General features: G+C 37.4%; 1 protein-coding gene and 1 pseudogene across 2 annotated transcripts; one reads left to right on the top strand and one right to left on the bottom strand.

The window, feature by feature from the left end:
- Nucleotides 1-5,696: 5,696 nt before the first annotated feature.
- Nucleotides 5,697-6,861, top strand: LOC149111746 (adenosine receptor A2a-like). Its single transcript, XM_089289227.1, has one exon. It carries the CDS (start codon nucleotides 5,739-5,741, stop codon nucleotides 6,672-6,674), a length of 936 nt encoding a protein of 311 aa, XP_089145353.1. The 5' UTR covers nucleotides 5,697-5,738; the 3' UTR covers nucleotides 6,675-6,861.
- Nucleotides 6,862-9,969: 3,108 nt separating this feature from the next.
- Nucleotides 9,970-22,454, bottom strand: LOC110049761 (uncharacterized; annotated as a pseudogene). Its single transcript, XR_016207021.1, has 11 exons — nucleotides 22,301-22,454; nucleotides 20,106-20,120; nucleotides 19,358-19,498; nucleotides 18,868-19,160; nucleotides 18,051-18,133; nucleotides 15,743-15,843; nucleotides 13,412-13,426; nucleotides 12,526-12,684; nucleotides 11,798-11,941; nucleotides 11,195-11,443; nucleotides 9,970-9,992 (listed from the first exon to the last, which is right to left on the bottom strand). The product of XR_016207021.1 is annotated as an uncharacterized LOC110049761 (transcript).
- Between the last annotated feature and the right edge of the window lie 3,851 nt (nucleotides 22,455-26,305).

Below are 26,305 nucleotides of genomic sequence, written 5' to 3'. Positions count from 1 at the left end.
GTTGAGTAAAATTATACTAAGAGTTGATAGCTTTATGTTTTTTTGTTTTTACATCTATAGATCCTCTCACGAATAGGAGAATCTTTGTTCACCATATTTGCCTCATTAGTATAAGCGATACAGTTTCAGTTACACTTTTTGTTCGACGCGGGGTTAAAAACTCAAAATTTTACACCCACCCAGACATTTTACAGGTTTCGAAAGCCAGTTTCTCCTCGAATATTACACCCAAAGAGCCAAAAATTTCATCAGTTATAGTTTCACAAGCTCTTTAAATGTTTGTAATCAATTCGTGTCTAGCATCATGCGTTCTCTGCGCAAAGTAGTATGTTAATGAGGAAAAATGTAAACAGTGACGTCAACAAAGATTTTCCTTTATTGACTTTCTCTTGGGGTGAATCTGTCTATACAATAGCTGCCTTATTAGCACTTAATTGCTCAATGGATTTGAGCCGATAAATGAAATACTCTTTGTGTGACGCAAGATTAAAAATTCAAAAGATCAAAATTTCGCCATTTACTAACTTTTACAAGGTCTTTACGTGAAACTGTTTGGACTCAACTGGAATATCGCATGTTGCCTTCTCTACTCAAATTAAAATGTTAATGGCAAAATGTAAACAGTGACATCAGCAACGATCGAATTGTTATGTTTGCATTTTCGCTGGGGACCAACTAAATTGTTATAAGCCCCAATTTTTTTTTCTTGCTGTAAAAATAAGCCGACAGTGCCAAACTTTTCTGCCCTACAGGATACCGACTGTTTTTTGGAGAGAGTCATATGACAATGATTTCCTAGGACTAGTAACGGTTATTTTCATCAGCAAATGTCAGCAGCCCAGGTTGCGTCACCAACGGCAGCGTCCATTAAAAATGAATTTATATTTTAGTTGATGACCTCGTTTGTCAAATTAATGTATGACATAAAAAAACCAGCTATTTTTTAATCTGTATATATCAGCTTTATTCAAATTTAAACGCGAAGTTGAGTTTTGTTTTTTTAATTTTGTACGGCATTCGGTGAGAGAAACAGCTGGTTACTCTTTACATCACGGAGAGGAAATTAGTGAACTAGATTATATAATGAATTATTTTGATCAGTTCATAACCATACATCACAGTGAGTGAGGTTACTTTGCGAGTAGCAGAAAATCAGAAAATTTGTCAAGTCTGATAAAATTTGTTGTGTTTCGAGCTGCATAGTGTTAAAGGATATCATTTAAGTAACTGTCATTGAGGAAAAGCGTATGCGATCATGTGATTTCGAATTTATGGTTCCATTGGAGTGCTACTTTCATCGGCGTTTCTCAATGTTTTCTTTATAAATTTATCATTTTTTCTTCATTTTATTTCATCATTTTTCTTGGAGCATGCAGAGAAAATAATAATTTTTGTGCATGACCATGGTCTTAGTCTGAAAACTACATGTAACCTAATTGAAAAGCCCTCTTTTCGGTGTTGTCCAGCTTAATTAGAAAAATTAGTTAAACAACTGTTTGACTCCAATTTGCTAAGCGACCTTTCAGTGTTGCTAAAGTTTGGTTTCACTCTTTGCTCTGGAAAGTGTTTATTAGTCGTCAATTAATCCATGGCTTATTGCCATAAAAAGTAGCCTGTGGTAGCGATAACGTGAACGAGGCTAGTTTAGACATTAAGAGAATAATTAGAGTTTCGATTCCATTTAGCGCCTTCCTTCCAATAGGATTTATGCAGATTATATCAGTTGCTCAAAATTCAACTCCGCAAGCCTCGTTTCGGTGTGCGGAATTCTTGCGGGACCTTCATACTGTTTTTATCTTTGCATTTCACTCTTGCTGCTCTGGAAATTGCATTACGACTGATTTTGTGCATTTGGAGACATGCTTGGGTTCCCTATTCAATTAACTCCCCACATTTGAAGTTGTCTTTGTAATAAGCGATTCTTATTTCTATTAATTCTTGCATTTTACAATATGCTGTCATATTTCAATACTGGTGCCTGCCGTACCAAGTTAACTTTAAGAAGCAGTGCTGAGAATGAATCCTTTTGGATTCCGTGATCCCTCCAACATGGCCATCAAGACACTTGTGGCGTTATCCCCAAGCATAATTTTCCATCAAATAGACATCGAGCTGGCCTGATATGCTCCCTGGGCAGACAGACAACATTTACAAACTTATAAAATTACCAGACTGATTAAAAAAAACAGAAAAAGAAAAAAGGTTGTAGAGAGTCTCGGTTAACTTGCCTTGAGGTCAACCCCAACTATTTGAATGGGCTAATGTTTCCCTAGCTCAGACCCTTGCGTTTTAGCGCGTGGATCGCACGCGCCGCATTAATATTTTGCTGAGCTTGCGATCTCGACGAACTCGAGATAAAATGGAGGGTCTGTGGACAAGCTAGCTCACCAAAGAGAATCAAACTTTTTCTTTGGTTTTTTATGACATGTTGATGATATAGTTACAATGGAATTATTTTTCGACCTTTTAAACTCCTAGGTTTGGCCGATAACCAGGAGTTTTTTTTAGCAGTTTCGTTTTTTTTTAGTAGTATGTACAAATAGAGAGGTTGAGCATGACGTTAACGGCAGACGGCAAACGGCAAAGATAACTTCTGATTTTGAGTTCTTTTCTTGTTATCCGTAAATGAAGCACAGAAAAATGGAATAACGTCTCTTACTATTCATTGCAAATACAAATAATTTCACTCTACTGTACACACGGCCTATGAGAGACGACACAAGTTTCATTTTTGCCGTTTGCCGTTTGCCGTCATGCTTAACCTCTCTATTATGTCCAATCTGTAACTGTGGTTTCACTTTGTTGTTGTTGTTGTAGTTGGTTCTATTTAGCACGATTCAGTTTTTGTAACGTTAATTCCGCGGTTTTGACGTTCCGCGACCTTGCTGCTTGGCATAATCGACCCGCAAATTTCAGTGGCGGATCCAAACCTTGAGCTAAGGGGGTGGGGGAGGGGTTGCTTGCCCTGCCGGCTATTCTTCTTTCTGCGACTTTTTTTTTTTTTGACGTAAAATTGGGGGCGGGGGGAGAGGGGCTCCCCTAGATCCGCCAATACGTTAGTGATTCATAATAAAAAGGCCTCGATTTCTCTGAAGATCTTTCGCAGCTACCCTGCGAACAGAGTCGCTTCGATCTTAATCTAATGGCGCTGAGTCGTATTCAGGCGAGAAGAAACTGATGTTGGCAAGGCGACGAGAAGTTTGTAAGCTAGGGTGGCTCAATCGAGAATGAGTAAATCCATCGAAGCAATGCAGCTCATGTAGCGGAGGTTCTCCAGTTCTTGTACCTCACGTAGTATGCACGAAAAGTCATTCTTTTTTTTGTTTTACTGCCCAAGTATTGCCAGAAGTCAATATGGTAACTCGTATAACTAGAATAACCCGTAAGCCACACATGTCAATCATCATCCACTGGGAAATAGACGGGTTTGCTCATAGAACACTTCGATTGTAACTTGTAACTCCATTGTAACTCCATTGCTGCTGGCTCCTTCCACAAACTGCTATTTGTGTCATAAATATAGTTAAAATGTCTTATATTCGGCTGACCAAAGTGAAAGAGACCACATGTATTTTTTACAATTCAATTTTATGTTCAATTTTATGTATTTTTTATGTATTAATTTAATGTTCAGTTTTATGTATGATTCCAATTTATTTTGTCATTCGAGAAAAGTAAGTGGTTTGATGTCTTGCAAGCTCAGGTCCGAATTTTTTTCTCATCAAACACTCGATTAAAAGACTGACTGCTGGCATATTTTTCTTTCGCAAATGAGTACGTTGGAAAGCAAAATAAAAGAAATTTAGATCCCGCTTATGAGTGAGATTTTCGGAGTTTTCAATTACCCTGTGCCTATTTTTCGGTGTGTTTTAGAGAGTTATCATCAGTGAATTCATATAATCTCGTTAAAATTGTTCGCTCCTACTGGTGAAGCCGACTTTGGAATAGATAGTTATTTCCTTGCAATAGTCGGTTCCGCATTATACAGGAGTATGCTTTAAATTGCGAAATAAATTAAACTTATAATTAAAGTTATATTGCGCAAATTAGTATAGGAGATCGCATGAATTAGAGTTCAATTAAGAATTAACACCACGAGTTATATTTGAAAATTCTCTCAAAATTGCGCCAGCCTTTAGGCGAGTGCAATTTGAAATAATTTTCAGGTATCACGAGTAGTGGAAATCCTTAATTGCTCGAGCTTTCATAGGATTCCTCATTTATTATATGACGGAGAACATTACGACCGCGCGCGCGTTAATTTGCACTGCAGTGCAAATTGAAAATTAACGATAAATTGTCCTGCTCTCAGCCAATCACAAAGAACTAATTTTCTCAGTCATATAATAAACACATGAATATGATCAAATGCACTAGCCGGTTTCGTTTGCGGCCGAAAACAACAGTATACGTTTAGATTTAGAGACAAGGTGTCAAAAATGTACCTATTGGAACTACATTGTAATACTCGTGCATGTGCCTTTTGATCTTGTTATTGTCATTCAAGCTTTTCTGTTCATATATACAGTTGTGTTTTGCTCAAGTAGTAACTCTAACCCACACGTGAAAAATGGAGCATTCGTTTTGCACGGGTCTAGAAACAGTCTCCAGATGTAGAATCAATTAATGACGTTACTTTGTTTTCTTTCTTATTCCTTTGTAAATGTTAAGCAAATAGACTCATTTAGTCTCTCTAATGCAGGTGCTAACTTTGCTGTGTCCATCAACATCCAAAGAACTGAATCTAAAATCTAAGGATCTTCACTTGGTAGTATTGTTACCGGCTTCTCATCTACCGTGCCTGTAAAGTCCAAAATTATAATGATCTTTTTGGGTTTTCCGAACAAATAGCTTGCCTAATGTACCTCACGCTGAGAAATGACGTGCATTTATTGGATATAATTTAAGCAGTTATTACAGACTTTCGTGTAAATTAAAAAAAAAATGGTTCATTTCACGGTTATCCCGAAAATGTGAGCAACATTTTGCGGGAAAAAGACATCTGAAAGAGTAATTTGTGAAATACTTTACCGCCTTCGTCTGCTGACAGAGGATAATCGCTTTAGTAAGGAAAGGAATCGAGGAAAAAGTAACAGTAAATCAATTTCGAGAAAAAACCTTGAATGTCAACGCTCGATGGCGTTAAAAAATTGAATGGATGTAATGAAGAACTCATCTTGTAAGCTATTGTCTCGAAGTTATCTGAATGGATCATTCGTTTCGCACGTGATCTGTGCGGTATGTTAAACTAGAGGCAGTTTCCATTTGTACGATCAATCCATGATATTGTTTTCTTTTTCTTCATTATTTCTATGAAAATCTTAAGCGAATATATAAGTAGGATCTCTCTTGTGCAGGTACTTTGCTAAGTTCAAAATTCAGGTGAATTTTGTTTTTGGGGGGTTTTCGAAAACAAATAGCTTGCTTAGTAAACCTTAAACAGAGACCAATGACGGTTATTTCTTAGTTTTACGATAAGCGGTAATTAAACACCTGTATGTAAATTAAAACTTTAGTTTTAATTTTACGGTCACCATAATGAATTGCTCGCTTTTATTGCGAAAACGAGAGCAAAATGTTATAAAAACAATGCATCTGAAAGATTGATTTGTGGAGTACTTTACTGCCGTCTTTTTTGACTACAGAGGATAGCCGCTTTAGTAACGAAACAAATATCTGTCTTCTTGAAAAATCTTCAGTGTCATCGCTTGTTGCCGTTAAAAACTTTACTGGATTTAATGAAGAGCTCATCTTGTCAGTTGTTGTCAGATAGTTATCCGAATGTCTCCGAAGTTGAAAACCTTCGTTGGACCAGCCTTGTTAATCTTATGTTTAACAATTTTCTGTCCTATACCGCCATCATGTTGAACGTTGTAACAATCCACGCTATAAGAAAAACTTCTTCGTTGCCAAACACTTTGAAGACACTGCTCCTTAATCTTGCTGTTACAGATGTTGGTGTTGGATTAATTGTTCAACCAAGTTACACCTCGCTCCTGGTCAAGTGGTTACAAAATAGTGATGACTGCAATTTCAGAGGTGCATTTGTCATGCTTTCGTCGACATTTTGTCTCGCTTCGTTCTTGGGTGTTGTGGCTGTAAGTGTTGACAGATTTTTGGCAATTCATCTTCATCTCAGGTATCAGGAACTTGTGACTCACAAGCGTGTTGTTGCTGTAGTGATCTCAATATGGCTGCTTAGTGTAATTTTCCCGTTGGTTGTGTCGTTGTTCTTCCCGGATATGTACTCACTTCTGACATTTGTTCTTGGAAAAGCTGGTCTCGTTCTTGCAACATTGGTTTACATCAGAATTTACTTAACTGTGCGACGCCACAAGAATCAGATTCAGGCCCTGCAAGTACAAGACACAGGAGAATTTAAGGAAGCGATTAGTTTTGCTAGGCTCATTAAATCAGCAGTCGGTATATTCTACGTACATCTCGTGTTTTTGCTTTGTTATTTGCCTTTCTTGATCTGTTTGGTTGCCTCTGAAATTAATGGGCCCAGTATTCCTTTGAAGAGTTGGTTCATTTCCTCATTGACTCTCATATTTCTCAGTTCTTCTTTGAACCCAGTAATTTACTGCTGGAAATTGAGACACATTAGACACGCTATCATGGACATACTGCGGAACATGCCTTGTCTCAGAAATCGCGCATCCGAATTATCGTAGGGTCGACAGTTCTATGCCATCTATAACCCAAACACATTGACTGTTGTTATTGTTGAAAACGCTTGTTTGTATATAACACAAACTACGAACAGTCTAACTTAGCGGCCTGAAGACAAACAAGATTGTGTTAAACTGACCGAAAGTGTTAATAGTCAGTCCAGTGCATATGTGCGTCTGCACATTGCAATATAGGTTTTAATTTTCTCCATTTTAAATTCTTTGTTATACGTCTAGGAAGCATCGATGTCAGTAGACGTGGTTTTTCATATTGTGCTTAATTAGCTGTTTGTTAAGTTTCCCTGTATACAGTGGCACTGTTGGCTCTTCGTATCCCAGTAATTATGTAGTTGATAATAATATGAATAAACATCGAAATATTCCAACTTGAGTTACAGTTATATTATTATTATTATTATCATTATCATTATTATTATTATTATTATTATTATTATTGCAATCGTTTTTTATCCTCGGGCGATGCTTTTAAGCTTTTAAGCATCGCCCGAATTTATGTCACATTTAATTGTGTATGGATTGTGACTTTACCGTTGGTGATAGTTTCACTTCGTATGGTGTTGATTTCTCTCAGTTCATATTCGTCTGCAGGAAAAACCCACAGTTGGAAACGCGTTTGTTGCGTACGCCACATGCGCAGCACATAAAACTGGTAGCAGATTACAGGTATACTATTAATCAAACATAATTAGCGATTTTTTTGAAGATATTTTCCTTTCCTTTTTTCCCCTTTTGAAAGTATAAAATGATTCATAAAATTTCTTCCATGCAAGTACTTTCTCTTTTTCGGTCAACGCTCTAAGCATGTAGCTAAGGATCTTTTTTCGGTTGTATTCCTATCGATATCTCATTCAACACGTTCAAAATATCCGAAACAAAAGAATGATTTATTTGGTTTTCGCACAGGAGATAGCTTGTTGACAGAAACCACAGATAGACAGACACCGCTGACATTTCCTTTGTTTGAACGTGATGAGTAATTCATAATGGTAATTGAACTGAGTGAAGTGCAATTTGGTCTGAAATCATACGCGTGATTTCAAAATTGAACGAGCGCGCAGCGCGAGTTCGATTTTAAATCACAAGTATGATTTCAGACCAAAATTTCACGACACAAAGTTCAATTGCCACTTTATTAGATCCATTTTGAAATCGCACAATTTTATCGCCTTAAATTTTAGATTTTTGGTGTATTGTTCCAGTAGCCTCCCTCGAGTGCACGATGCCTAGTAAATAGTACGTTTTTTTTCTTTTAAATACCGTTCAATGGCATGATTTTAAGGGAGTCCAGCTCGTTATCATCTCCGTTTCTTTTTGTGACCTCGGCGTAGGACTCAATACTCGGGACCTTGTCAAGTTCTTGCGGCGCCATTTGTTTTAAGATATTTCCAAGATGGCGGGACTGGCACCGGCTTCGTAAGAAGTTCGTTCATTCACTATTTTGTGCAGTGTGGCGTGTTTTGACTATGTTTATTCACAGCGACAGAGTTGAGCTCTTTTGTTGCTTCGTTTGAAACTACCGGAAACCTGGAAACATCTACCTTATTGAGATGGCTCTGAATTTGTTGTTGTGTGGTTTTGTTTGCTTATGTTTTACTGGACTCGGTATCATACGGATCTCGAGCAGATATTGAAGAAAAATCGCCAAAATATTCGTTAAAATGGACACTGAAAGTTGAAAACTTCCATTAAAGAAGGTCTTCAGCCTGAAGGAGCTCATAATCGTCAGAAACTGTAATTAATTAAATTCGTCAATTTTTTGGAAAAAACTGCAATGAGAAAGTTTTCGCAATAGTAGTTGCAAAATTCTCCACACAATGGCTTTTTGCCTTTCATTTTCCTGAAATTTTATTGATTACTTTAAACTAATCTTGAAATCTGATTGCTTGTTTTGTTTTACTGTCCCATTCTCATTGGCTGAGAAAAAGATGCGATTTAGAGCAAAAAATAGTGCGATTCGTGAATAAATCGCACCACTGAGAGCCAATCAGATTGCAAGGATAACCAGTGATTTCAAAATGGATTTAATAAAGATCATAACCGGATACAATTAGCAGTTTCATCTTACTTTGACAAGATCAGTTATCATTCTTATTTATCCCCAAAAATATGAAATGAGTTTGAAAAAACAAAACACGAAAGGCGTTGTTAAGGAAACTTGAATCATATTGTGCAATACTGCTACATATCTACCTCAAGATATCTCACGTGATGATGATGGTGAAACTTTATTTGAGTGCCAAGACCTTATAGTTTGGAATGACAATCTCATACTATGAGGGGGCACAAATTAATACTAGTAGAAATTATGTTAAACACCCTCGTTCACCTTTCATTGCTGACTGTGTCTTCAACAATATTTTATCCTATACCGCCATCATTGAGCATTGTAACAATTCACACAATAAGAAACTTTCGCGTTGGTTCAAAAGATGAAAATCCAAACAAAACAGTATATGAAATGAATGTCGGGGTCATTGCTTCGTCTTTTTGGACAAGACACTTGACTCTAGATCGCACAATGCCTTTCTCCTCGCAGGTGAATTAACTGGTAGCTGCGAATTCAGTGCTGAAAGGTAACCCTGTTATGGACTAGTATTCGTTGCTATCAGGCGCCTGGTCCACTGTAGGGCCAAGGCTGCTCGAGAGTACAAAGCTCGCTGTAAGCACGAAGTGAAGGCTAGCATGTATAATCCCTTAGAAATTTAAATTACAAATCAAAGAACGCAGGAGTGGGACGGCATGCAGCTTTTGCAGAAATGGAGAAGAGACTATTTGAAGAGTTTCAGTAACTGCGCAAGAAAGGTATCAAGGTTAAGGAATGGTGGTCTTAAAGTGCTTGCAAGCAGCTTTGATGGCGGAGCTGCATCCAGCAATGTAGTTTAAAATGTCAGAACGCTGGTTTGATCTATTCAAATTACGCTATGATATCAGAATGCGACGCTCAAGCAAATGCCGCAGAGAAAGAGCCTGAGACGCTGTGCAATTCAATTAAACAATTTCACAGGTATCTGAGAAGAACCGCACAACTAAAGCAACTGAGCTGAAGGGTGTTCAAGAAGGCAGGGTGGGTTCCTGGAAAACAAGAGATGAAGCAAATATAGACCAGACATCTCTTTAATTCTACTTTAATTTAATCTTAATTTGTCAGCAGCATCATGAATCAGTCCCTTTATTATCGTGCAAACTATTGCATAATAGTGGACATCACTTTACTAGCCACGGCTACGTTCTTAACGTTAACGTTTACTTGGTGAGGTAGCCTGAGGGTCAGGAAACTTCATCCTCCAGGAACAATTCTGGCTGTGGATGAAAGCAACAGAAAAATAATCGGACTAAGTACAAAGCAAAGCATTCTGCTATGTTATTTCAGTACCAAGCTTTTAAATATATGTTTTGCCAGACTACATGTAGTGTTGCGAGTGGTTTTACGTTGTTCTGCCGGCTTAACGAAAAAACAAAACTGAACTGGATTCAACAGAGAAAATTTAGGAAATCAAAGTTTTACATTTAAGTCTGGTACTTTTCCAAGTGTTTGCTTTGAAGAACGTTGACACAAAACTGCCCTTTTCTATACAATAATATATATATATTTTAGAAATTGGAGCCAGCAAAATGCGATGGCATTTCAAGACCGTAGAAACAAATCTTTGTGCGAAGTGTCCTCGCAACCAATCAGAGCGAGTGTTACAAGACCAGAAATTATGTTGTTCTTTAGTATTAAAGGAGATATGTCGCGGTTTAGCCTAAATTTTTTAAGTTCGTCTTTTGTAATCCGTTTTAATCCTCTTCATCCTTAACCATCCTTGTTCCTTTATGTTTTAATAGTCTCTCTTGTTTTTCTTTCTTAGTAAACTACTACTCTGACTTTGAAGGTAATTTTGTTCGTGGCCAATATAACTCACAATACACTGACTGAGCTCCTTTAATTAGAATAGTTAAGCTATGGAATAATTTACCAAGAGACTTAGTGGAAGCTGATAGCTTCCAGCTATTCCGATCCAAGCTCAAATTGTATCTGAATGTTTAATTAAGGATCCTTGTTTTTATATATTTTCTGTATTTCTCGTATTATTTTAGGGAGTTTTTACATAGGGTTCACCTCATAACTTCCTTTTCGAGACGCCTTTTCTTTTTTTATTTGTTGTTTTTATATGTGTACTTTTGTAACTTTGCGTCTTGAATAAAGAATGTATGTAATGTTTTAAGTCCTAGGCTGCTTGATGTTACTGTCAGTAACGAAACGAAGAAGGCTCGCGTGTTTTTACATGGTGTGTAAAACAACAGACGTAGGAAAACTGAAACGTTTCAACCCAAGCCGTGCGACGGTTAACACAAATTCTTTCAAATTCTAGCTAAAAGATGTTCGAGGAGTTAGGCTATATGCAAACAGGAAGCGGCCATTTTCTACTTGATTGAGAAAATAAAGCCTTGGACATCAGTAAAGGACATTTTGTTAACGATAAGAATTTTGCATAGTAACTGCTACACTTGCAATTGCGTACCTCCCACTGACTGCTCAGTGAGTTCCTCGGCTGATCCCTCCGTGGCTCCCTCTTCAGTTGGCTTCTCCGTTGGTGCCTTCGTTTGGGGAGCCAAAGAAGGTGGTCGTTAATGACCGAAGAAGCACCACGGTACATTCTGGACCGTATGGTCAAAGCAACAGTCTCTCTCTTTTTCACACTCGTCACGGCCTATACCGAAATATCCACAGTCCTTGCGATTCTCTGGAGCAATATCGTAACATTTGCTACCTGTGAAATGAAAACGCAAACAACAACAACAGTAATAATTAAAAAAATCAAACATAACTTACCTTTTAAAGTGCCGCTGTTGGAACCGGAGACTGTTTGGACAACCCCACAAGAAAAGTTGCTTTCTGTGAGAGAAACTTGTGTCCGGCATAAGCATAATACCGCTTGAAGACAAACTTGTTTGAAAAAGAATCTATAGTGAAATCTGGTGCTAACTAGCTCATTTACAGAATTTGGTTGCCGGCCAGTAAGCTCTCTTGTTCACAGATTGAGACACATGCATAGGCTAATATGAGATTTGAGAATAAGACTTTTCCGAAAAGAAAAGAGCCCCACCAAGAATCATGTACTTACTCTTCGGATAAAAGCAGTACTTGGAGCCCATGTTGTATCCCCTGTCGTCATAGCAACAGCCTCTTCCTTCGCAGACGTCTTTGTTAATACCAATCCATCCACAGTCAGCACGTTTTTTGACGTCGATGGAACGACATTTGTCAGCTGTTAAAAAAAAAAATAGCTACGATAGCTACAAGTCGCGGTGAAAATTCTTTGTATCACTTCTTTTTTCGATCTTTTCTTTTTCACAACTCTGAACTGGGGACCCCTCTTAAAATAATCCTGATGCTCCTAGCATTGATAAACAAAGCAAACTTTTTAAACTAGTTAAATTAACGTTCGTATGGCTAGATAAAAGATCAACTACTTGAATTTCTTTCGGCGAACGTAAACTCCTTTCCTTCGTCTCAACGAATTGAGTGGATCCACTATTTTTTTCTTAGAGGCGAACGGTGGAATATTTCTATCCCTTCTGGTAGCATGCAGAAACACTACAACTCGTAGGCATAGCAAAATAGACCAGACCAGATCGTCGACGAAGCAATACCTATCTGGGGATGCACTAGCCTTACCAGCGTCGCTTTCATTCAACTCATCGCGTGCCAACAGAGTGGTCCGCCATATAGGAAAGTCAAAAGTTAAGATATCTTTTGTTTGGTCGTATGTTGTTGAAATTTCAACAATGAATGAAATGTTTTCATTGACAGTTTCAACCTTACAGTTTTCATATTCTAATTATTTATTACCTAGATCAGTTTTACTTCTGAAACACCAAGGCACGCCTTGAACAGTGTCATCATAGCAACAGCCTCGGTCAACCTCACATTCTTCTTTCCTTATCCCATAATAGCCGCAGTCTAGCCGCTTGTTAGGGTCAATATCATAGCAATGCCTATGCAAGGTGTCTTAAAAACAAAATCGAAAAAAGAGAGTACAAGTTGAAATTTTGGAAAAAAAGATGGACGATTTTCCCTGACGGGTAATGAAAGGGATTAATGGGAGTAATGCAGTAGTGGTGATTGCATTAACAATCTTGTTCCAGGCTCTCCCGTCAGAATGTGCTAAATTGAGCAAATTCAGTTTGCTAACAAGGAAATAAGAGAGCAATTTAAGCTAATAGAGACATTAGAACAGCAAAAGAACATTGATGACATGAATTTTTGATCCCACTCTTGTCCTGTGCAACTTTTGACTCTTTCCTTTGGACCGTTGCATTCATAATTTGAGGGCCTAGAAGGAACAGCGCTTTAATAATTATTTTAAATGGAAAGTTTAAACTCTAAAAATGGTTTAGCCTTGTAATAGCATATTTTATTTTGTTAATTGTAATGTAACTTTTTATATTTTTTATCGTGATATGTAAAGCGCTTTTGAATATTTTATAACTAGCGCTATCAAAATGTATTATTATTGCTATTTAAATGGAGTCTCCAGCTTTAAAATTATTTCCGTGAAAACAGAAATCTGTTGTAGACTCCCACGAACGTAAAACTTAGCCCTAAAGAGGTAAAGCGGTATTGGCATGCTTTTCAAACAGAAAGGAACGAGAGCACTTCTTGAATAGAAAAAAGGGTTTAACTGGGTCTTTTTTTTCCTTATTTTAGCATCAAATTAAAATGTCTTTATTCTTACCTCCCAAAACGTAACCTATTAAGAAAAAAAGGTATTAATTAGTATTGTGAAAGTCTTCGAGAATCATCAAGACGAGCAGAGAAAAGAAAGAGAAAAATATCATATAAAGAATAAGCAAAGAAATATGCGATAGCCTTTTACGTATAGGGAGACAATGATAACAGGGATTGTTACGGTTTTGTTAGTTCAGCGGTATGACAAACAAACAATGGGTTTTTAAATAGGAAATATTCATAAGATTATTCTCAATTCATATTTCAAAATACTGTCAAAGCTCCATAGAGCTCCTTTCTCTATTAACCCTCCCCCCCTCCCCTTGTCTAATAGCCCTTGCTTGTTTTTGACACAATCTTCGCTCCCTAATAACCCCCGTTCTCTCCTCCTTTGGGAAACCTTTGGAGCCTCCTGTCTATTGAGCCATGCACGTCATCTTCAGCCCATCCCCAGGCTCGTAGCGGGAAAATAAAAACAACAACAGAAACAACAGCAAATTAAGTCGTTCACGTAATTCGAGAGGAGTAATTGATCCTAGAAGATGTCCTCAATTAGAAATCGGCTCCGACAATGATGAAATTGCGAATGCAAAAGTAAACTGATGACGAGAAAACTCTTTTCCGTGTTTGTGAAAGGAAAAAAAAAAAAGACACCGATAAATTGCATTTTGAGTTTCAGTTAATACTAACATATATTTAGCACTTGCTATACGTACAAAAATCATTTTCAGATTCAGTACATTAAGATTTGAAATAAGGCTCCCTCTCTATAAAACCCTCCTCTGTAAATAATTCTACGTTAACTGACATCTTTCTATTGCTAGCTAATGTGAATGATCTGAACGTAACAGGTGGACGTTTGCAGCTGTTTTTGATATTGGTCTGCCTCGGAAAATGTACACGAAATTCGACAAATGAATACGCACTTGCACAAAAGTGTTTATGGGCAATACCTAGTTAATTATGAACTGCAAGGTTATGGAAACCATAACAGGCGTAGTCTGTCCATGTTTTCGTCGTTATAGCCCAATGATTGGTAACAGTTTTTAAAACCTGCGATATATCCTTGATGAGAAGTCTTTGCAGCTTATAAAGATAAACTATCAAAGGCAGGACATTAAAACTTTCTCAGGTGTTCCAAACCTTCAGGCAATGATTGTGTAAAACCTGCAAATGTATCTTTATATAAAACCGTTAACACAAGAACATTAAGTACGATAATTAACAACACCTGGATCTGCCTTTTTCGCCAGGTTTCCAAGAAAAGTTGCCAAGTACTATAAAGTCTTCTCATTTTGCAAACTTAAAGTTTGGTTGTCGTCTTGAATGCAGACATTCATATTATCAATAATCTGTTATTCCATTAGTATCGTTACCGCAGGAGAATATTGAAATTCGATGACCGATGATCTACATGCATATAAATCTTTGTTCATTTCTTTGCTGTCCTCTGTAAACACAAGAACGTGCAATGACCAAGTACTGCGTAGTATGAAGACGGATAAAATTTCGTCTTTCCATTCAGAGTTGAACGCTGTCATTGCATATTTAGATTGAGCACGTTTTTGGAGCCATTGACGTACCGGACAACCGCGAATCTCGCTGGTAAAATATAAATTCCTTTTTTTACTAGGCGTTGTCCTCGGCGTCCGTTCGTCGTTGCTTAAGTTCCCTGTTAGGGAGCTTTAGCAAACCACGACGGCAACGGCGACGAGAACGTCATCAAACTAAAGGGTTAACGAGCAACACAATAGCTGTGCACGTGCGTTATAAATCTTCGTACATTTCTTTGTAGTCCTCTGCAAAACAACAACGTGAAATGACTAAGTTCTCCTTACTTTGGAGAACGTGAACTGCACTGGCTAATTTTTTGTTTCTTCCTTTGGAAATGAACGCTGTCATAGAGCACGTTTTAGACCGATAGGCGTACTGAACAAATCTACGCGGTTACGACATTGGAAGGTAAAATTTAGATCCATTTTTTTAAAAAGGCATTGTTCTCGGCATCCCTGTCGTCACTGCTAAAGCTCCCTAATAAGAAACTCGCGAGGCCTGATATCATGAAAAACAATAATGACCCATCGACACTGGTAAACCCAGTAGGCGAGGCTCTAACATGAAATCAGATGAAGAAGTGAAATGAAGTGAGTGGAATTTTGATAGCGAGCTTGTTAAAGTTATCGCGATTCAACAATCGAATACAAAGTTAAATAAACCACAATAATGGCAAATTACTCCCCACCTAAGTGGGCCTGGGAAAAAGGTCAGACAAGAGAGAGAAATGAATGCAGCAAAGTCTTAAAAAGTAAAAATTCAGAGATTTCTCGTTTTATCTTACCTACTCCCAGCAGTACGATCACAAAGGCCGAGTGGGACATTTTGATTTCGATGGTCCTGCACCGGAACGGAGCGCCAAATAAAAGTAAACCTGTGTGGATTCACGAGCTATGCCTGTCACTTGCCTATCACCGCGAATGATGAAGGTGTATTTCATGGAAACTGTCTCTGATTAATTTGGAATGTTGAAGGGTTATTTACACAAGGCGAGTTTACCTTCAAAAACGTTTCATTCACGAGAAGGAAAACGTGATCGCTTTCATGTATCATTGTTTTAGCCACGCACCAATCATTCAAAATTAGACCCGAAAACAAACACAGTTTGTTGAAAGTAAGAAACTGAACCAAGCATTGGTAATCAGTTTATCTTGCTAATACGAATAATACCTGACAAAGGTGGCGTCTCAGTTGCTCAGGTTTTGATTTCTGAGAGCAAGAAATTAAAAGCATAGATTGTTTTCAGTATCTTTGATTGTATTTGTTATTTTGGGCAGTTGTCGGATGATTGCTTCGCTAGAAGCATGAAACTCAGAGTAGCAATTCAACGTTCGTTGAACAAAGTGGTCTAACTCTGGAAACCTACTTATTAAAAGCTCTAGTTCATCTATTGAGTACTCTAATAGTCGATGAAGATTTCAATTCACTATTTCATTATATTTTACAACGTTAATTAGATGGTGAAACCGTTTCATAACTTTCCTCCGAGGAAACTAAACGAAGAGTCTCTCTCTTGAGTAGATGTATACATTTTGCTTCAGATCAATCAATATTAGTGGCCAATATCACCTCACTTTGTCACTTATCTATTGTCGAATTGAACTTGCACGAAGATCAACGTTTAGTTTACTTAACAGTAACTCTTCGGTTCTTCTAAGCATCGGTATTAAGAGGTAAAATCAAGTTACATGAATAACGAAACCGATACCCTTTGAACAACTTTGTTTGTTTTCTGAAATTTAAACGTGGTTTTGTAAGCTTTCAATATTGGAAGGTTTTCAGTTTCTGAACCAGCGGTGCATATTTTGAATCACGCACATGAAATGATAACTACACAATGTAAAACAGCATACATAATGAACGATGTGTCAAAACATAATTTTCATACCATATATCAAACAAGAAAGACCGTTTGTGACCACATTTCCAAACACCGAGAAGAGAGTTGAAAATACGACCCGTAGCGGAGTATTTTGGACAAACTTCGAGGTGTTTGGAAATTTGGTCAAACACTGCCTTAAGTGTTTGATATATCTTCTCAATTGAAACTAAAACCAAGGAGTAAACGGGGAAATAAAATCGTAAAAATCTATGCTAATTAAGATCAGATATCCAAACACCGTCACGGCCATTATTCCTTTGCTTAGACTTGATGAATTATTAATGAGTTTGAGAACATTGTTTCAAAACGGATAGTGGTATAATCTGTTCTTTAATACATTTTCTTTGTCTAGTATCTGAGTTACTCGCTCGTTCACTCGTTAGATTTTTTACCAATGGTTTGTAGAGTCTGTAGACGGCGCGTAAGCCAATTCAATGACAAACTTGCGTAAACAAACCCACTTGTAAGCAATTTACCGCAAGAAAAAAAGATCAACATGTTATTGTCCGGCTTAGGGTCGGTCCGTATAGTGAAAAACCGTGACCTCGGGTTTGAAAATGCTGCCCGAGGCCGCAGGCCGAGGGCAGCATTTTCAAGACCTCGGTCACAGTTCTTCCCTATACGGACCTCCCAGCCGGTCAATAACATATATATATTATGCAAATTTGACAGCAGCGCATGCGAACGTTCTTTTCTACTAGTAGGACATCGAACGCGGGTTGTTGATTCACATAGGGGTGACCTCATAGCACCTTTTCCCCTTGGACAAAATTGCCCAGATGTTTTATTTCATGTTGTCATAGCAGAAGGACGTTTCTTTCCAACAAAGTTGTTTTCGACTTGACTGTATCGGACATACCAGAGTGCCTTTACAGCTTCTGAAACTAGCCAATTTATGAATATTTACATGAAGCCCGTTAAAGCTCGAGATGGCATTTCTTCAGAGGACGCTGAAACCTTTTTAAGAACTGGAGAACTTTCAACAGTGCCATTGGTAAAAAAAAGTTGAAAGGTTGCGCCCTTTTCAGAGTTTTTTCCAGGAGTTGCAAAGTGGCCAATTTTCATTTTAATGCATACATAATTAACGTACAAATCTCATCCTGTCTATTTTTTTGAACTTCCTCGAAAACTTTAACTGTTTGAAACTGACAATGGTATGTTCGAATATAAACGTGCTCTTTAGGCAAAGTATCAGGATTTTCGATCTTACGAGCCTGGCCAGCGATTCTCGATTTTCTTAAGGCACTCACTCTGATTGTCTCTGCCAAACTGATATTGAGCCTGTGCAGAGATCTACAGTTATCAAAAAAAGAAGGACCATTCAAGAAATCATGCTCCGTCCGACCCGCAATCGTAAATAAACTTTATGGGTATTCCTTATCCCCATAAAAAAAGAAATCCTCGTGACGCCCTCTTAGTCTCCAAGGGATTGTAGAGTTTCATTTGAGATTAAGTGGAAGAGCGCAATTCCTTCATTTCTTCCTTTCCTATTCGTTCCTGTTACTTTGTTGCAATCATGCTTTAAAAAAATGCTAACAGTTGAAACGAACTCTAAAATACTGAGGGTGTAAACTGTTAGGATTTGATCGTAATTAAAAAGGCGATAAAATATCATCTCAGTCTGATGTTAATGTCTTGACAAGATCTTACTACAGTGTGGATAGCCTTAAATCTGGAAGTTTGTTTGCATTGATTTATTTACGCCAAACGTTACATCTAACTGGGTTCTCGGTAATCCTCAACGGAAATCAATCATATAACCGTAAAATCATCTGATTGCATGATCCAGTTTATGTTTTATTCAATACCCACTACACTATCATAACAAGAGTATTTCTAAGCCCCTCTTTTTTTTCCTTGCATGTGTCATTGCATCAGTAACTGAAGGCAGGCTGTAAAGAAAAATAAAAAGGAATAAATAAGAAGAAGTGGATATAATACAGGCTTTTGCCTTAGCGTGAGTTATTTAACTGAGAACGTGTAAAGTAAATTTTAAACTCTTCAAATTTGTATCAAACTACCTTTTAGGACTCCACTGGAGATTCGGTGCTTTTTGTCGGCTCCACTGGAGATTCGGTGCTTTTTGTCGGCTGCACTGGAGATTCAGTGCTTTCTGTTGGCTCCACTGGTGATTCGGTGCTTTCTGTTGGCCCAGCGGCCGCGGATGTCTCAGTTGGTTCGCTACCCTTGAAGCACCAAGGTACATTAGGTACCGTGTGATCAAAACAACAACCGCGATCGTCTTCGCATTCTTCCCGTTGAATCCCATAGTAGCCACAATCTTCCCGTTCCTCTGGTGCAATCCCGTAGCATTTGTTATCTGGATGAAAATTAATTACAGAAGATGCTGAAATTCACTATGGTGTGTATTTTATTATTGGCTTTATCGCGCTATGTTCCCGCTTTTAATTCACGTGGAAGGTAGGTTATAGAAACTAATGAAAATAAATGATGAAAACAACATTGCGGTGCTTAAACTTTACAAAATGATTTATTTTCCCTGCACTGTATACAAACCAGTTGGATAAAAACACCACTTAGTTTCGAAGCCAAAGTCAGTGTCGTCATAGCAACAGCCTCTGTCTTCGCAGGTTTCCTTGTCAATCCCGTACCATCCACAATCGTTTCGGTCTTCAGGACTTACACTGCATGTGTCAGCTATGTTGAAAAAAAAAAAAAAGTTGATATAGACCTAGTTTTAACCAAACTAATTCACGTCCATGTTAAAGGTGAAGTTCTTTTATTATTGATTTTTCCATAATTCATTGCAATTCTATTTGAGCTACCTTTAAAGGATCCAGATGTCCTCAAAGGGAGGGTGGGGGTTGGTAAAGTGATAAGGGGCCATTCCGTCATGGGAAGGATCAAAATTAGGGTAACTTAGTGACGCTAATCGCGTGATAAGTATGCTCTGTGGCAGTTCTCTGGTAACTCAAGCCTTTACCTGTATGATGAACCAGTGAAGAAAGTTGATCTTTCCCATTTTCTCTGTAGTAGCTAAATGAAATTTGCAAACTTTGAACGAATCTTTCTTTTTGTTTACAGCCACTATTGCAAGGAGTATCGCATATTTTTCAAAGATAACTGTAAAAATTATTTTGATTATATTTATTTGCTTTTTTTGGTCTTGTGTAAAATCCAGACGTGGACTAATGCAAGCGATCATCAAAACTCCGCCTTTTGTAATTGTTTTCGTGTAACCATTATGGTCTAGTTTAAAGAATCAAGTATAGAGAGTATACAGGCGATATAAAAGTAATGTTACCTGCTAATGAGTAGCCTGTAAAAGAGAGAAAAGAATGACTGCAGTGAGTATTCCGAAAAGATCGAAAAAAACCTACGTCTCACACAGACAGTATGGTCGTTTTACAAACTAAATTTTGACCAATCTTAGGGGGCGTTCTATATCGTGCCTATTGGCCATTCACAGTTAAGACTGAAAATAATTAATATACCAGGTAGAGTGATTGGTTAAAGAAGAATAACATAAAAAGGAGTCTAAAGGGTTTGTTAGGCATGACTCTCCCAATGGAATATATTAGAATATTAAACAAAAAACAAGGGTGTGACCGTGGCTCAGCTGAACTTCCTAAGCATATGTCCTTGTTGACCAGAAACAAAGACTAAGCAATATTTTATCAGCGTTGTTTGTCTATTTTTATGGAAATGGAAAAAAATATTAAGAATGATAATACAGTATTTTAAACAAATCCAAACTGATCATGAATTCTGAATTTTGTATTAAGGTGGCCGAACACAGTTTTCGCGCGCGCTTTTGCTGATGCAATTCAGCGCGCGTACAAGGATTGCAAAAAACAAACATGCCGCCGTCAATAGAGCGATCATTTTATTTACTCAACACTCGCACTATCTGTGCTATTTTTCTCTATAATTGAACGCAGTGTATTGATGGCTTTAGTCTTTTATCATAAATATATGTTAGAAAAGGTAAAGATGCAAAGAACTCAGCAATTCGCAGCTTTTTCTTTGTTACCGAAAGAACCCAGTTAAATGCAGCGCATGCGTAGTAAGTCAAAAATTGCGATTGAATGAAAATTTGCACTCTCGGAAATACGCCTATTTCTCGCGAACCACTCATTAGAATTGCACGAAATTTGGCACGAAAATACTTTAGGAAATAAGTAACTGGAGTATTGAAAATAATTGAACTTAAGCAAAGGAAACTCTAGATATTCCAGTAAACCTTCAACAAGGGACAATTAAAGATCTCTCTTAAATTATTAGCAAAATGGTCTTAACTTGTGAGAATCGTTACAAGCTTGGTGCATGCAAATTATAAAGAAAACCTAAGGACTAGATTTTCTACAAATAAACAGAACCGATTTTAAAGGCCTGTTTATTTTTATTCGTGTTGCCATGGCAACAGCACATACGTCAGCTTAACCATCAAAAAACCAAAGTTTGTGTTGTTAACTTGCTTGCTGCCATTTTTGGCGACCGAGGGATCAAGGGTTTTAGAGAAAAAGGTGAATAAAACATAGGTATCAAAAACTGTGTTCAGCAACCTTAACTGAGAAAATGTCATTTTGAGAAATTACCGAGAGACTTGGTTTTGTACATTATTTATCAATGAAGCTATCGTTTCTTTTATTCAACTTTAAATAAATGAAATTGAGGTGTAATTTTGGGGGCTTATTAAAGTAGCGAGTTCAACCGATATTCGTTTGTGGTAGTATTTTTGCCGAACGTGACACTCCTTAAGAAATACGATATTGCAGTTTATTGAGAGACGTTCTCGTTTGTCACAAATGAGGATCTAGTCTTTCATAATCGACGAGCTTGTAGCGAATTGCTGGAAAGTGTCGGTGAAAACGTATTTCTCTGCCGTAACTTTATTTCTAATCAGACTTTGACAATAACTTTGGTCCATGAACAAAATGATAAGTTCCGGTTGAAATGTCGGTTCCTCGATAACAAAGCGTTCTCAAACAATCTCAAACGAGGTTTTTTTTTTTTCATTTTTTGCCTCCACCAATTTATACTGCTATTGGTCCTTTTCTTTTTTTAATTATATTGTAATTTTGTGACCAATAAAGTTGATAGACAATTTTAGACAATTTATCAAACAGCCTTGAACTAAAATGGTTTGAACGGTCTGCAACAAACTCTACTGGTGGATGTTTGTTCTCTCGGATAACACCTGTATTTCAGACAAATCATGAAGAGACCTGAGGAGCAGTTTATTCGAAGAACAACGGAACAACGATGAAGGCAATAAAACTGAGAAGACTCAATCACAATGAAGATATTGCCAATGATTGCATGACACATTGAAGAATAGCGTCAAGAATGGTACAGGTAGCAAAATAACACATTTCTATTGTAAGTTTAAAAGGAAAAGTAAATAAGACCTTATTTCATTGTTTGGCTCAATGGCGACAAGCCGTTAGCAATATATTTAGGTTTCAAACACATAATAGGGAAGTTCGTCCTCCTTACCTACACCCAAAATTAGAACAAGAACTGATGTGGTCTGCATTTTGTCGTGCACTCTTTCTTGTTCCAGGCGCAAACGTCGACTGCGTACAGAGCTTTTGCGCTCCGGATTAATTTACCTTTAACACGCGTCAAGTCTTTGGCAATCCATGGAAACCAAAGTGTTGGACAAGCATTAACACGGATGGCGTTTAAAAGAATAAATAAGTGGACTCTTACTGAGATCAACTGAAGCCGACACGTCTTTCAAAAAGAGAAGAAAAGTCTAGTAAAAATCATTGTCAGCCCTTTGAAGACATGTACTTCAAGACGAGATCCGATAAGAGACCGAGAAATTTCAGTTTTTAGTGAACAAAAACCTTGTACTAGAATGGTTTTAAGTATATTGCAATCCTTTTTACATTTTCTAAAAGCTGAAGATATTATTAATTGCCTGAAATAACACCAAAAACAATTCTCCATGGAAACTCGAAAAAATACACTTCAAGGTTCAGAGAAATTGTGCAAACACACTGGTCAAATTTCATCGCCAGTTTTATTTCATCATTTCTTTCAAGTGTTTCATATAAACTTAATTTTTTTTCTCCACATTTGGTGTTGTTAGAACTGACTTCTTTTGAGAAGACATTTAAAACAATCGCACAGCACTTTGCAATATGATGTAAATAATTTCTGTAGAAAGCTTTTTCCACTTGTTACTCGAACTTCTGCTAGATTCCTTATTAAGCTGTCTTATCTTTGTCACGCCTAAAGACGGGACATGCTTTTTTACACTTCCCCCATTCTCTCCTTCTCGGGATTTTATGCTCATATTGAAATGTCCTAAAGCAATATTTCAAGCCTTTGCAATCCATGGACCCATAGTATTTGACAAAGAATGATTTCAGTTGGTTATAAAAGTTTCTTTTCCATTCTTGAGAGGACAAACTCTGCAGATTGATTGAGACCGGAACATCGAGAAGTCACAGATAAGTCATGCTCTAAACAAACTACGTGTAGCGCCCACTAGGTGCATTGTCATTTGAATGGAAGCGTTGTTTATCTTTCTTCGTTTTTTTTTTCATTAACGCTTCGTTCCAGAGGCTTTATTTCTAATTTTTGCAAATGAAGTGAAAGAACCTTCTCGACGTTCAAAGTCATAACGTGCTGTGTTTCGCGTTCTTGGCCATTACTGTCAAGAATTTACTAGAAATGCGAAATAAATTTTAAGACCAAATCAATCGACTCATGTGGTCCTCGGCAAGGCCAGCCACCCACCCACAAGATAGTTGCCGCTTCCATGCAAGTTTATATCAACGTAGAAAACTGTACAGAAAACTCGGGAGGTTCCGAACGCTATCCAGTCCAATCGTTTGTTCAAAAGATATGTGCGACATGAATCCCTAATGTAGAAATCTATAATCAAAATTGTTTTTTATTTCAATTTACGCCTGGCAGTATTTAATTCTGGCTGCTTCACTGATGATGTGAGTTTATAACCAGGACGTTTAGCTGCTTTAAGATCCCTTTATGTTGGTGGAGCCATCTCTCTCGTGAATTGTTCATAAAAACAAAATAATAATAATAAATACAATAAAACAATACATCAAATTCCGCTACCTTAAGTGCAACACGTTTTCGTGAATATTTGTTTATTTAGTGCTTTGACGGCTTAAAAAGTGTCTTGATAATTCATTTTGCTACGTGCATACAATATAATTGAAAGCAAGTACGAATGTAAATGAAAAAAAAAAAATGTATACATATATATGCATCTACGTCCTATGACTAAACCAGGCTTTTTTAAGGAAACTATTAAGGAAGCTATTTGACAATAATTATTGTGGTTGCTTTGAGCCGGTGGTTGGGACTCTCTGTACACTGAAACTGACTCCAAAAATATGTAAAATACATAAATCATCAACAGAGTATTTTGATATGCTATAAAAAAGTGCCGGCCTGATGGGCCATTTAATTGGTTCCTATGCAGACTTTGATATTCATGCCCTTATCTTTTACTTATATTGTTTAGAGACGGCTTTGGTTGCGCGTGTATTTTCAAGTTCAGTTAAGTTCATATATAGCTGTGAACATTAACTGCTGAAAGTAAACGCACTACAAACTATTCGATGGTGGCAATAAAAGACTCTAAAAATCCTCGTACATGTAACCGCTTTAAGCTGAAGGCGAAGTTATATTGCGGGCCACCGCGGCCAAAAGCAGATGTCATGATAATCAGCCTTGATGTCATGCATATATCGTTTTTCGCCACCAATAATTTGAAATATAAGGCTTTAAGGGTGAACAGTATAATCTACATTTAATACGTTTACGGGCGAATTCCCAAGTTTGTTTCTCTGTTTGTATGTTTCAAAGTCGCTTTACTGAAATGGTTTTTGGAGCTGTGCAAACTGTATTTCAATTTCGGCGTTGTTGTAGTATAGATAATTTGATTTGTTATATTTTTCCCATATTCTTCTGCTAATTGAACCGGCAATGGAAAGTCCAGTGAGAAAAAAGATAAGTGCCAGTGGGAGCTCCGCTTTTACACTTACTTGAATCTATATTTTAGGAATTAAACTCGAAAGTCGTTTACCTGCCCTCCTTTCGCTTTCCAGACCTTATTAACATCAAAATAATTGTATACAGTTTTTAAGTGGTGGAACGATTTCACTCCTTCACTCCTTCACTCCTTCACTCCTTCACTCCTTCACTCCTTCATGATCACTCCTTCACTCTCTGTTAGACATTTGGAACCTCGGGCGACACTCCCATATGAGAAGGTCAGGGATGCTCGTCGGAAAATTTGAATTTAACTCCTAAAGAAGAATAATGTGGACGTTGCTCAAGCCTCATCAGACTCCTAAAAGATACCACTTCAGCGGAAAACAAATGAGAGCGTTTCTTTTATTATTATTTCTTCGAGTGCATCTTAAAGAATACTTTGACAGCAGAATGGTGACGTTTCGTCATCAACACCCTAAGTGAGACCAGAATCCTTGATTTGTGCCCGAGACGACGAGCATCCCCGACCTTTTCATATAGGAGTCTCCCCCGGGTTTCGAACATCGTGCTGTCCAAGGCCATTTTACAGTCGATTGCGCCGTGTCAAGTTAGTTATTCTTCACATTTCTGACACATGTACTCAATATCTTACCTCAGAAATGTTCTACATTGAATAGATTTTCGCACGAACGTTTTTATATATAGAAGCTAATTATGTAAATAGCTCATTTCCCGAAGGTGTCCTCTTATATAGGTTTTACCGTACCCGATTGCCGAAAACTGAGGAGATATTGAAAATCACAAAATTGATGAGCTGTAAGAAGTTTCGAATTATGAGCAAACCGAGAATGATGTTGAACAAAATATTGATCAATATAAAAAAAAAAAAAGGAATGAATGAAAGATGCGAATACAGCCATAATACTACTGGAAAAAAGACAAGAGAGAATTATTCATCATGCGTATTATATTTTAAATTTTAGTTTACGTTGTCAGTATCTTTTCTTTACATTTATCGTTTGGATGATGAAAATAAAATGAATAAAGAAAAAACATGGTAGCAAACCCTATGCCATTCCACGTTTTACGGCGGGATCATTTGCGGTCCACATCGGGGATCATTTGCGGTTCGGGATCATTTGCGGTCCAATTTGGGGATCATGATCATTTGCGGTCGGGGATCATTTGCGGTGCTGTACATGACTCTACGTTGCATAATGTTTTTTTTTTTTCATTTCTACAATCTCTCAAATGGTAACAAAGAAAGAAAAAAATCACTGATATCGCCTGCGAAAATAAAGAACGAAAAAATAGGAATAAAAAGGAGATTCCGATTATAATTGCCTTGCTGATCGAACAAGAAGCGTTGCTTTCTTTATTATTATCTCGGACGAGGATCACCGATAACTTCATGAATGTTTTCAACGGTATATTCTCTTACCGATACGTTTTTCTAGTGGGTTTTAACTTTAACTTAACCTACAGATTAAACCTTAAGTCAGAGCCATCAAAATTGTCACTGTT

The sequence above is a fragment of the Orbicella faveolata genome, unplaced genomic scaffold, assembly GCF_042242905.1.
Source record: "Orbicella faveolata isolate gen_17 unplaced genomic scaffold, um_ofav_v1 contig_2, whole genome shotgun sequence".
NCBI classification, from domain to species: Eukaryota; Metazoa; Cnidaria; class Anthozoa; order Scleractinia; family Merulinidae; genus Orbicella; species Orbicella faveolata.
Note: the sequence above shows the minus strand (reverse complement) of the source record. Positions and strands in the feature narration are given on the sequence as shown.